This window comes from Triticum urartu, chromosome 7A (assembly GCF_056163025.1).
Source record: "Triticum urartu cultivar PI428250 chromosome 7A, HENAU_Tu73, whole genome shotgun sequence".
NCBI lineage: Eukaryota > Viridiplantae > Streptophyta > Magnoliopsida > Poales > Poaceae > Triticum > Triticum urartu.
Window position 1 is genome coordinate 696,546,301 of NC_141879.1, and position 11,134 is coordinate 696,557,434.

Here is an 11,134-nt window from a genome sequence, read left to right on the forward strand (position 1 = left end):
ACTCGACCATCTCGTGCATCATGTATAAACCACAATGCAAAACATTTTCTACAATGTGTTTTCAAATATTCAATATGACTAATGTAAATTACAGAATTATTTTAGAAATAGCGTATAGCTTCTAGTACTAGATTAAAATCTGGTTTAAGTTTCCCTCTTTTGTCTCGCTATTAATATTCAAATTGAGTATGGTGTCTGTGTGAAGAAACTATATATGGTGGTAATTTTGTGCCGGTTGATTCACGAGACAATGTGGCTGTTGAAGCAATCTGTCCATTTGTGGCAACATGTGTATTCTCCTAGAGACACGTATGCCTAAAGCGACACCCCGAGGCCTATAAAGGTTCGACCATTCGGTCGTTTGGAACTCATTCCCGGATACGCGGTTCCACTCACGGCACAGAGAGAGACAATCACATAATTGCTTGGAGCGTAGGAGAGTGTTGACATACTTACATGGGAGGACTCAGGTCTACACACACAACATATATACCGACGGTGGATTCTTTATCCATTGGATCAAGGAACACGTGAAGTGAAGAGGAATAGATGCGAGAAGACACTACTAAGGACACTCTACATCGTCGATCTTGAAGATTCCACATGAAATATGTACATGCCAAGGTATATAATTCAGATAGAGTTAAACGGCCGAATTGAATTTGTGGAAGTTTCTGCACTATCATTTTTTACATTTACATGTTAAAAATCATGATACTAATTAGAAGACACAAGTTCCTACAACTATATCCATATGTTCTATTTACACACTCGACAGTAATTTTAATTTGGGTCCAAATTTGCAACTAGTTGTACTCTGGGCCAACATGTTAGTCTAACATGAAGTGATGATTTCACTGACAAGTATGTAACTGAACGGTCTTACCCATATTTCTGAAAAATAGTGAAAAGTATGTAAATTTTACTTCAGTGCAATTTTCCATGTTTGCCACATTGTTGGCCTTCTAAAACGACGTCCTATCACATCCCTCTAGAAGTCCATTTGATCTAATCAGAGGGGGGCAATAATTTCTTGATCATCAAGTGTGGCCTATCTTTCTGTTCTATATAACTCAGTGAAAAAAATAGCGAACTATAGCATCGCTAATAGCACACTATAGCGTTTCTCAGAATTGTCTCGCTAAATAAATCAGTGTACAATTCCTCGCTAATAGCACGCTATAGCGGGATATAGCACATTAATAGCATATTTTAAGGGCCACACTATTTTGTCATAGCACGTTACATTTTTCCATTGATACAAATGTAGTATTTCTAGAAGATTTGATCTTCTATGTCATCAATTCATCCACTATAAATGTGCATGCATGATATATGGTCATCTTGTAAAAATGTATTTGTCGTTGTAAGTTTTTAGTCGGTGTAGAGCATCAGCATTAACTGATGAAATATTGAGATTATATATTAATGTTAACCACATTTAAGAGTAAATATTTCCTAAATATACTCATTAAATGTGGCAAATATTAAAGTTTTTCTCAATATACTCATAAAATGTGGCAAATATTAAAATGTTTCCTCAGTTAATTCTGATGTTAGAAAAACTTACAAGGACAACACATTTTCAAAGCTGACTATATATCATGCATGGTCACTTGCACATATATATTGCATGAATTAATGCCTTAAAAGCGAAATCTTATCTTTCATAAATACTGCATTTGTATAGAAGTGATAGATATTTTGTCTCAATGCCCACAAATTTAATTGCAGAAAGACTGCACTTGTAAGTGATTCGTATTTTAATTATGATATCTTCACCATGCACAAACCATTGTGATATCTTCACATACCCTGCTAAAAATATATTAATAATATCGATACGTCTTGATACACGCTGAACCCTATAAAATGCGCTATAAAAGGGAAGCAAAGGACCTCATATGGAATACAAAACCAAAACTAGATCTGCAACACTTCTAATCTTAAGACGCTAGCGTCTAGCTTTTTTTTTCTAAAATGGGGAGTACCATTTCCATGGCCCTCCTCTTGGTCTTTGCAGTCCTGTTGCTCAACGCCCATCTCGGGTCGTGCGGCTGCTTCAAGCGCATCTTTGCATTCGGCGATTCCATCATCGACACGGGCATCTTCCGCTCAGGTTCGATCTGGGCCCCCCCTTATGGAGGGACCTACTTCCACCATCCCACAGGCCGCTGCTCCGACGGGCGTCTCATTGTGGACTTCTACGATAAGTGCACATACGCACACAGGTGTACTTCACTCATGCTCGATTTCTGAATTTGGTTTGTGTGTCAGCGCAAGCGTTGGGCCTGCCACTGCTGCCGCCGAGCGGGCCTGAGGAGAAGACGGGGAAGTTCCCGACCGGTGCCAACTTCGCCGTGTTAGGCTCTATTGCCCTGAGCCCGGACTACTACAGTAAAAGGTATAACTTTAGTATGTCCCACTGGTGCCTCGACTGGGAGCTCGGTTCCTTCAAGACAGTGCTCGCACGGATAGCTCCTGGAAAAGGTAAGTACTCATGCAACGAAATATATCACACATTTCTTCCTGCATTAGTCAGCTAATTCGTTTTTTTGTGTGTGATCAGCTGCCACCAAACGTCTCCTCAGCGAGTCCCTCATCGTCTTTGGAGAGATCGGTGGCAACGACTATAACTTCTGGTTCTACGATCGCCAGCGCAGTCGTGACACGCCCTATAAGTTCATGCCCGACGTGATCGCCCGCATAGGCTCCGGGGTCCAGGAGGTGATCAACCTTGGTGCCAAGACGATCCTTGTTCCTGGAAACTTCCCCATCGGGTGCGTCCCGGTTTACCTGAGTGGGCACAAGACAAACAAGTCCGCTGACTATGACCAATTCGGCTGCCTCAAGTGGTATAACAAGTTCTCTCAGAAGCACAACCAACTGTTGAGGCAGGAGGTTGGCCGGCTTAGGTCTCGCAACCCTGGCGTGAAGGTCATCTACGCCGACTACTATGGCGCCGCCATGGAGTTTGTCAGGAACCCCAAGATGCATGGCATCGACGACCCCCTGGTGGCGTGTTGTGGTGGCAACGGCCCCTACGACACCGGCCATGGGTGCGACCAGAACACGAAGGTTTGCCGTGACCCGTACAGGTTTGCCAACTGGGACCAGGTTCACATGACCGAGAAGGCATACAGTGTCATCGCCAATGGGGTGCTCAACGGCCCGTATGCAGACATTCCTTTGCTCCACGCTTGCTAGGAGAATTTCCTTTCGAGACTTGAAGAAATGTTGCTGCAACCAAGATCTGTTACGCGCTAGCTTCTTGGAATTTTAAATCTTGCATCACCATCTCAATTGGTCATGAATGAAATGGTTGGATCTGTTGCTGGAATTTGGTCTGTTTTGGGCCAGCTCAATAGCCATTCTCAGAATTCCTAATAAATCGTACCTCATTCCCATACTGCTAGCTTAATAGGAGTTGGGCCTCCTTATAAGGGAGATTGTTTCCCCACACATGTATGAGCATGAGAAGAGGAGAGACATATGCGCGCGCTCGTTCTCCGCCACCTGCCTCGCCTCGGCATGACGCCCGCATGCCGCGGAAACGAGTCGTTGTCTAAATTTTAGTGATGCGCTGAAAAGTTTTTGCTGTAGTGGAGATTGAATACGGACACTGCCCCTTCGGATGCTGCATGTTTGGTTCGCCTCCTGTCTCTTCGTTTTATCTCCTGTCACTGCCAGTTCACCTCCTCCTGTGCCTATAAAAGAGAGGCCACTCCTCTCCAGAGAAACACACCAGACAACACTTGCATCACACCACCGAGTTCCTGAGCATTAAGCTACTGCTACAATCTTCCCCATCCCAGCTTTGCGGTGTGCACCACAAGTTGGCATAGTAGGCATCTGAAACCTCACCTCTTTGAGTCCTGTACGGGAGAATGGTGATGAGCATTTGTGGGGAGCGCTCTGCATGCCTACTGAACTCTTCATAATGGGTGGAATGGACGCCAATCACTTCCCCAACGACGACTTCTTCCCTGACACCGACAACCTCTTCGACGACATGGGCGACAACGCCAACGCCAACGCCAATGCAACCACCACTGCTTAGTGTGTGTTCATATCTTTTTTGTTTGAGATCATGCTGAGTTTCTTGTTCTAGCATCTGTTCTAGATATGCTCTATTGAAGTTCACAACTTCAGATGCTATTCGCCTACTCTCTTTTAGATAGTATGACTTGTCTTGTCTCTGTTATTGTGGTCATGTTTTATCTTCTGTTTCTGTTAATTAAACCATATGATAAATTGCTCATATTTCCAACATCTGTCACACGAATATGTTTGTACTAGAGGGTAACGCGCACTTCGTTGCACCATTTTCACTTGTTTGATAAGTCCTTTTTTTGTTAGTGGGCTGCTCGTTTCATCTTTGCCTGTCTTGGATTGGGCTTTAGTTGCCTTGGAGTTGGAGGTATTTTCGTTGGCTGTTACCAATCTGTTCTGTTAGTGCAGGCAGTGAATGTGTGAAGCAACACAGGCAATGAAGTACACAGCCAGACAAAGAACATGTACTTCTTAACTTAACTGTTGTAATGTTAGTTATCTTAGTAACATAGAGACACATATGAAAATAACAAATGTAAAACATGCAAAGGAAAAGGTGGACAAAGAGCATGCTGCAGAAAGAGACAACAGAAACCATCAGTGAAATATATCAAACATTGTGTCATCACTGGTTGGAAAAAGTGCACTGGCTAACAACTTCATTTTGTCTTTCTCGTTGAGATAATAATACAACCGTTGCCTCCATTCTCCCAAACATATTCATGTAGCGACACAATCACAGAAAACATAACCACACAACATACCTTGCAAAAGGAAGGTGTAGCTAAGGGAGCCCTAATAACGAAGTGACATTAGTAAAGTAGGGACATTGTGAACATGACCATTCAAAACCAGACTCGATAAGCAGCTGGAGAAGGGCTACTCTAGTTTTGCAAATAGTGACATCACACAATATGCTAGTACATTGCTTAAATTAACATCGCTACACAAGTACTAGTAAGGCAGATGCAGAGGCCGGGGGTCATCCTCCTTTTCTAAAAAAAAAGGTACTCGTAAGGCATACCTTATGGAGCTATCCTCTGAAATTGATTTATGTCTTATAATGGAGAATACACAATACAAAAAAAACAAAGATTTAGTTGCAGTACCGACGAATATCTAAAACTGAAAAAAGGAAAGCAAACATATTCTGCTACTACCATCTCTACAAACAGGGCATGTTCTTATCTAGTACTAGTATGATTTAGTGGACAAACCTCTACGTCTGCAAAAAAAAAGAGAAGCAGACATAAAAATTATATATTTTCTTACTATATTATTAAAATAGGAGACAACCAAGACACCATATTCTTACACACATGCTAAAATTCAAACCATAGATTGGATAAAGGTCGAGATTTAAAAATTAACACATCTAAAATATGTACGTATAGTCATATACGCAACGACATGATGACTAATGTTAAATCATATTGGCAAGACTCACGGAAAGTCCATGTGCATGTTTGAAAAAAAGGGCCGTATACGCGAGGACATGATGGCTAATGTTGGATCGTACATTAGCAAGATCCATGGAAAGAGAGTCCATGTGTGTTTCAAACCCGAACGATGGGGGAGGTTTTGAACTAATGACCTCTTGCGAGAGCATGAGGCTTTTCGCCAATGGGGTGGAGAGGGGGTTCATGAACATTCGTGTTAAAACAAATTTTTATATAAGCTTTTTTTGTTTTTAGTTCATCCAAAAGTCCTACTTTTTTTACATTCCCACATGTCAGTTTTATTATAAGAGGTTGTCACTTTTTTTTATTATAGAAGGATGCCATTTTATTATACGAGGTTGCATGTTTATTATAAGAGGATGTCAATTTTGTTATTAGAGGATGGCAATTTTATTATAAGAGTATGCCCTTTTTATTTTCTAATAGGATGGCATTTTTACTAATGTGAGAATGGCATTTTTATTAGGATGGAATTCTATTAGAATATGATGCCAATTTTAGCATTTTTATTATTAAGGGATGGTAATTTTATTTCATAAGAGCATGACTTTTTTTTTTAATTTTTGCAATAGCATGGGCTTTTTAATTATTGTGAGGATGACACTTTTATTATTTTAAAAGGATGACTTTTTTTTATATTTAGAGGTGACATTTGTTTTGCTGACACTGTTTTTACACAAGATTTTTGGGTGGTGACTAGGAACATGGCTACTTTTGTAGCATTTTTTTTATTTTTTTGAGTTTTGTCCATGGCATTTTCTCAACAAAAAAACCCTATTTAGTGGACCTTTGGGCCAACCGGGGGTAACAATGGCTTGGGAGGCTCATCCTGTCCCAAGATACTGCACGGGAGCTATATATCGCCTTTCGCGAGATGGAAGCTCCTCTCTCTGAAGCTAATTGCTCTTCACGCTAGATACTGGGTCGTCCCATTAGCAAACCTTTTAAAAAAGGGAGAGGGCAAAGGGAGCGAGGACAAGATTCAAGCCCCGCACTAAGTGGTTCCTTCGTAGAACTGCTAGCCAGTACGCCATGGCCAAGTTTGTGTTAAATAAATATGGCGCGACCTACTTGACCTAAAATAGCCGGTTTTCTTCACCGATTTACTTGTTTTTGTTTTGACACCGGGAACTTCAGTTTTTCTCAGTTTTCACTGCATTTTTCTCTATTCTTCTTTGTTTTTTTCTTTCTCCACACTTTTTCTATACATGTTTAACTTTTTTTTTGAATTCTTAATTAGCATTTTTGAAATAAGATTTAACATTTTGTAATACATGGTCAACATTTTTTGTGCACACATTAAAAAATTTTCGAATAGAAGTTTAACATTTTTTAATACGTGGTGAACATTTTTTATATACACGTTTAACATTTTCTAAATACAAGTCTAACATTTTTTGAAAACCTATTCAACATTGTTTTTAAAATTCTTGGATTATCTTTTTTAAATACATGATCAACATTTTTCTATAAACATTTCACATTGTATATTTATTGTATACATTTTTGTGTACATGATAAATATTTTCTCTATACACATTTAACAATTTTTAAATGCTGGGTCAACATTTTCAAAAAAAATTGTATAGTTTTTTTGTACGAGAGAGAGAGAGAGAGAGAGAGAGAGAGATAGAGAGAGAGAGAACAAATGTTTCCTATTACCTCTTAGAGGTAGTTACCCTCATGTGAGTTTTGTATATTATATATGGTATCCGTCAAAATTGAGAGTATGTACGTGTAGTATGTTGTATATAAGAATATTTTAGTGGTATATATCTTACTCTTTAGGAAGCATGTGATATTTTTTAGTATATTGTTTTGTACATACCGATATGGAGGTATTTTCAAAATATACAAAAAACTATGGACTTACATACATTTTTTCATATAATTTGGTTTGAAATATCTTAGATGAAGTATATGAATATACTCAGAATGATAAAGTAGTATATATACTACCACGTGATAGTATATGGGATGTGAGGGTAACTACCCCGGTTGGTAGGATATATTTTTGCTATATATACATATAGAATATTTATCGCATAAACAATTTTTTTAAAAAAGCAAAAACGAATACAGAAAACATTGAAAAAATGAGGCTCTGGCCTCTCGCATGACTGGGCCGGCCCAAGTTGCCCTCCCCTTCAACGAGGGTCCCCAGCTCTTGCTGAATGCAAGATATAGGGTCGCCCAAGATAAATATGTAAAACAATATCATGTGCAATTTTTTCCATCCAAGTATCTGTTGTGTGCAAGCACAAGAAGCATGTACATTATGAATAGTACATTGATATCTCCTTGGCGTTCGGTCTGGAACCTCCCAAACCGAACAAAAGGTTCAGTATAAAGCTCCTCCAGGAACAAACGATTTTTGTTTGATAGAAAATGTCCAAAGCCCGAATGCCCTCGACATCGGCCCTAGAAGCCTTTTCTGTGAGAAATGAAAAGGGATAAAAAGTCCAGTAATGAAGCACGGGTTTTTTCTTTTTGTTTTGACAAAAAACACAGTTTTTTGCTGTGCTGCGAAAAAAATCGCCAACAACTTTAAAAGCAGAAAAATGCTTTGGCTAATTAAAAGATATTTTTTTTGCAATGATCCAAAATTGTCATGGCAATTTCCATCTGTACATACACTGTGCGAAAATATGTTGATTAAAATAGCCATTAATGATTATTTTGACATGTATTTAAAAGAAAAAAATCATAGGAAAAATAGAGGTAAAAAAAGAATTTGCCATGATGCGATAGGTTAAATTGCCATGTCAATAATGGTAAGATTGCCATGATGAATAAAACTAAAATTTTGCCATATTTTTTTCATTTGCCTTTTTAATAATTTGCCATGGCAAGAATAATTTTCCATATCAAATTATTCTTGCCATGGCAACTTATTCTTAAAAGAATAATTTGTAATGGCAAATCTGATAGTGTTTTGCGTTATAATTTGGCATTCGGTCTTCATAATTAGCCATGCCAAAAACATGGCTAAAAAATTGCCAATAGTCATCTAATGTGAACATTAAATAAGAAAAAATAACGAAATTGCCATACTATGTGAATTATGATTTTGTCGTGGGTTTGTTAAACAAAATTTCCATGATATGTGAATTACGATTTTGTCGTGGGTTTGTTAAAAAATGCCATGATCAATGTGATATATTTTCCATGGTCCATGTGGTATAATTGCCATGGCAAACAACACGAATTGAAAACAAAAGGCATAAAAAGAACTGTAGATTAAGGCTCCTAAGCAGAAAAATGCCATGGTACTTGTCGTGGTTTTGTCACATGAGATGTCCTCATGAAAGGACTTAGTCGTAAGGCCATCACCGCAAGGTAGTAGCTTGAACGGGGTTGATCAGAATCGAGAGACACGAGTTTACCTAGGTTTGGCCCCTCTCGATGGAGGTAATAGCCTACTTCCTGCTTGATTGATTATTGTTTGGGATCTCGATTACAAGGGTGCAACCTGGCTATCCTAGTACTCGAGAGATTGTAACTTCGTCCTTCTGCCTCTGTTGATCCCCTTCATATATAGGTCGAGGCCCTGGGCTTACACAGGGTCCGGGTCATCTTCCAACCCGTGCCCTAATCTACTTCCTACTCATCGTATTCCCCAAGTACGGGAGTTTCCATTATCTCCTTAGATGAGTTGGCACCCCAGGCATTGGCCCAATTAGCCGGCCTGCTTCATGGATACCTTTCGGGCCTTGAGCCTCTTGATCGTCATCACGGCCCATCTGTCGAGTTCATTTCATGTCACCACTGGATAACCCAGGCCTGAATGGGCGGGTCATACCATGGGGCTACGTCCCCAACCGTACTAGAACAAAGACCTAATTAGACTTGGAAAATTAAGAAAATTGTTTTTTGTAAACAATAAATATCAAAGAAAAAATAGCTATGTAGATCGTGGCAAGTGTCGTGTATATGAAGTTACCAAGCTATATGAAAAAAGATTTTGGCATGGGATGTTAAACAAAAGTTGCCATGATCTTTGTAAATAGATTTGCCATGGACACATGAAGCGAAGAGTTGCCACTATTTTTGCCGTTGCCATGGACACATGAACAACGCGTTCGGGCTGAAATCCTAAATACCAGACGTCAGGTACAAATCATTTGGGTATGAATATAAATCAAAATCCATGAAAGACAAAGCAAACAAAAGTTGTGTTCATGTCCTATATGACAGACCCAATCAAACCAATTAATTGAGCCTCCAGTGAAGAAAAATCAATGGCAGCCAATGGCTCACATTGGCGTGCACTAGGGCGGCCTCAGCCTTGCCATGGCTCCCATCGTTGGTGTCCATCAGGCGACCATCCTTCGGCTGGCTCCCTCTATATATGCAGGTGAAGTCTCTCGTCGCCGCATGGGCATGCTTCCGGCAGCACATTGCTACACAGGAGGCATGACGGGTCTGCCGCATCCATCTCTCGCATACTTCCGGCGGCATGTTGGCATGTTGCTACTCAGGGCGGGGCTGCTACCGCCAGGAGAGCATCAAAATGATGGACAGTCACCAGGAGAGTTTGCAAACGCGTCCGCAAGAGACGTGCAGCAAGGTGCAACAACACAATCATCTATTGGCTTTTCCAATCCAAATAGCTAGAGTGGAAGCATTGGGTGCAGATAAGTATGCATGTTTGACAATATTTTTCAATCCAGTCTGGCTAATTGTACACATGAACCGCACTAGGGTTTGATGTCACCATCAACCATTGGACTTGAGCGAATAGATGATGTTTTACAGATCTGAAATTTTTTGTGTATAACAAACACAAGGGTAAGTGGTTATAAATTTCATATAAGATTTTTTTATTTCTTCTGAAGACTAGGAATTATATGCATAGAATCAAGCAAATGAACTGACCGGTTACTAGATGAAGCTCACAATTCAATACTTATATGATGAAACAGTTATTCAATTTAAGTGTAATCCTTCATAGAACAATCTTATACTAACTCCGTCTCACAATAAGTGTCTAAACTTTGTACTAACTTTAGTACAAAGTTGTACTAAGGTTGAGACACTTATTTTGGGATGAAGGAAGTATGTTGATATCTTCTATATACAAGCAACTTACTAGCGCACCTTCGGGCTTCCATGCATTAATTTTCATAGACTATGTGGTGTCATGTATTATATAGCCAACATTCAATTCCAATGTTCTATTTCATATTTTATCAAGCCATTTGACTAAATATTTTTATTAAAGAATTAAAGCTGGCAATTATTTGTATGCCATATCATGGTGTCACTACTAGAAATCACCATACCTCTGACGGTGATAATGTAATAGCCGACGGGCAGTCGGTTATGATAGTAATAGCCAACTGTCATCCCAATGGTGACGGTTATTATCAACTCACATGTTATACTACTATTACCCGTTGGTATACTATATTGCCCGACGGTGAAAATTCAACTCTTGGGTATCCAATTTAATGTTTGCATGTCCATTACAATGTCCAACGGTTTTCACTACATCCATAGGGATTCCATGTAATGCCCACGGTTCATTGTAATGCCTGACGACTTTTGTTACCCCCACGGGATTACATTTAATGCCTGACAGTACATTGTAGTATCCGACAATTCATATTTGTAAATTT

General features: G+C 39.5%; 1 protein-coding gene across 1 annotated transcript; it reads left to right on the forward strand.

Moving 5' to 3' along the window:
• The first annotated feature begins 1,918 nt into the window (after positions 1-1,918).
• Positions 1,919-3,407, forward strand: LOC125525554 (GDSL esterase/lipase At1g28600-like). Its single transcript, XM_087535922.1, has 3 exons — positions 1,919-2,119; positions 2,278-2,490; positions 2,570-3,407. Exons 1-3 carry the CDS (start codon positions 1,981-1,983, stop codon positions 3,205-3,207), a joined length of 990 nt encoding a protein of 329 aa, XP_087392048.1. The 5' UTR covers positions 1,919-1,980; the 3' UTR covers positions 3,208-3,407.
• Positions 3,408-11,134: the final 7,727 nt, after the last annotated feature.

Coding starts and splice junctions, on each gene's coding strand:
- LOC125525554 (XM_087535922.1), top strand. CDS start 1,981: ATGGGGAGTACCATTTCCATGGCCCTCCTCTTGGTCTTTGCAGTCCTG. Junction 2,120..2,277: donor CACGGGCATCTTCCGCTCAG/GTTCGATCTGGG, acceptor TTTGTGTGTCAG/CGCAAGCGTTGGGCCTGCCA. Junction 2,491..2,569: donor ACGGATAGCTCCTGGAAAAG/GTAAGTACTCAT, acceptor GTGTGTGATCAG/CTGCCACCAAACGTCTCCTC.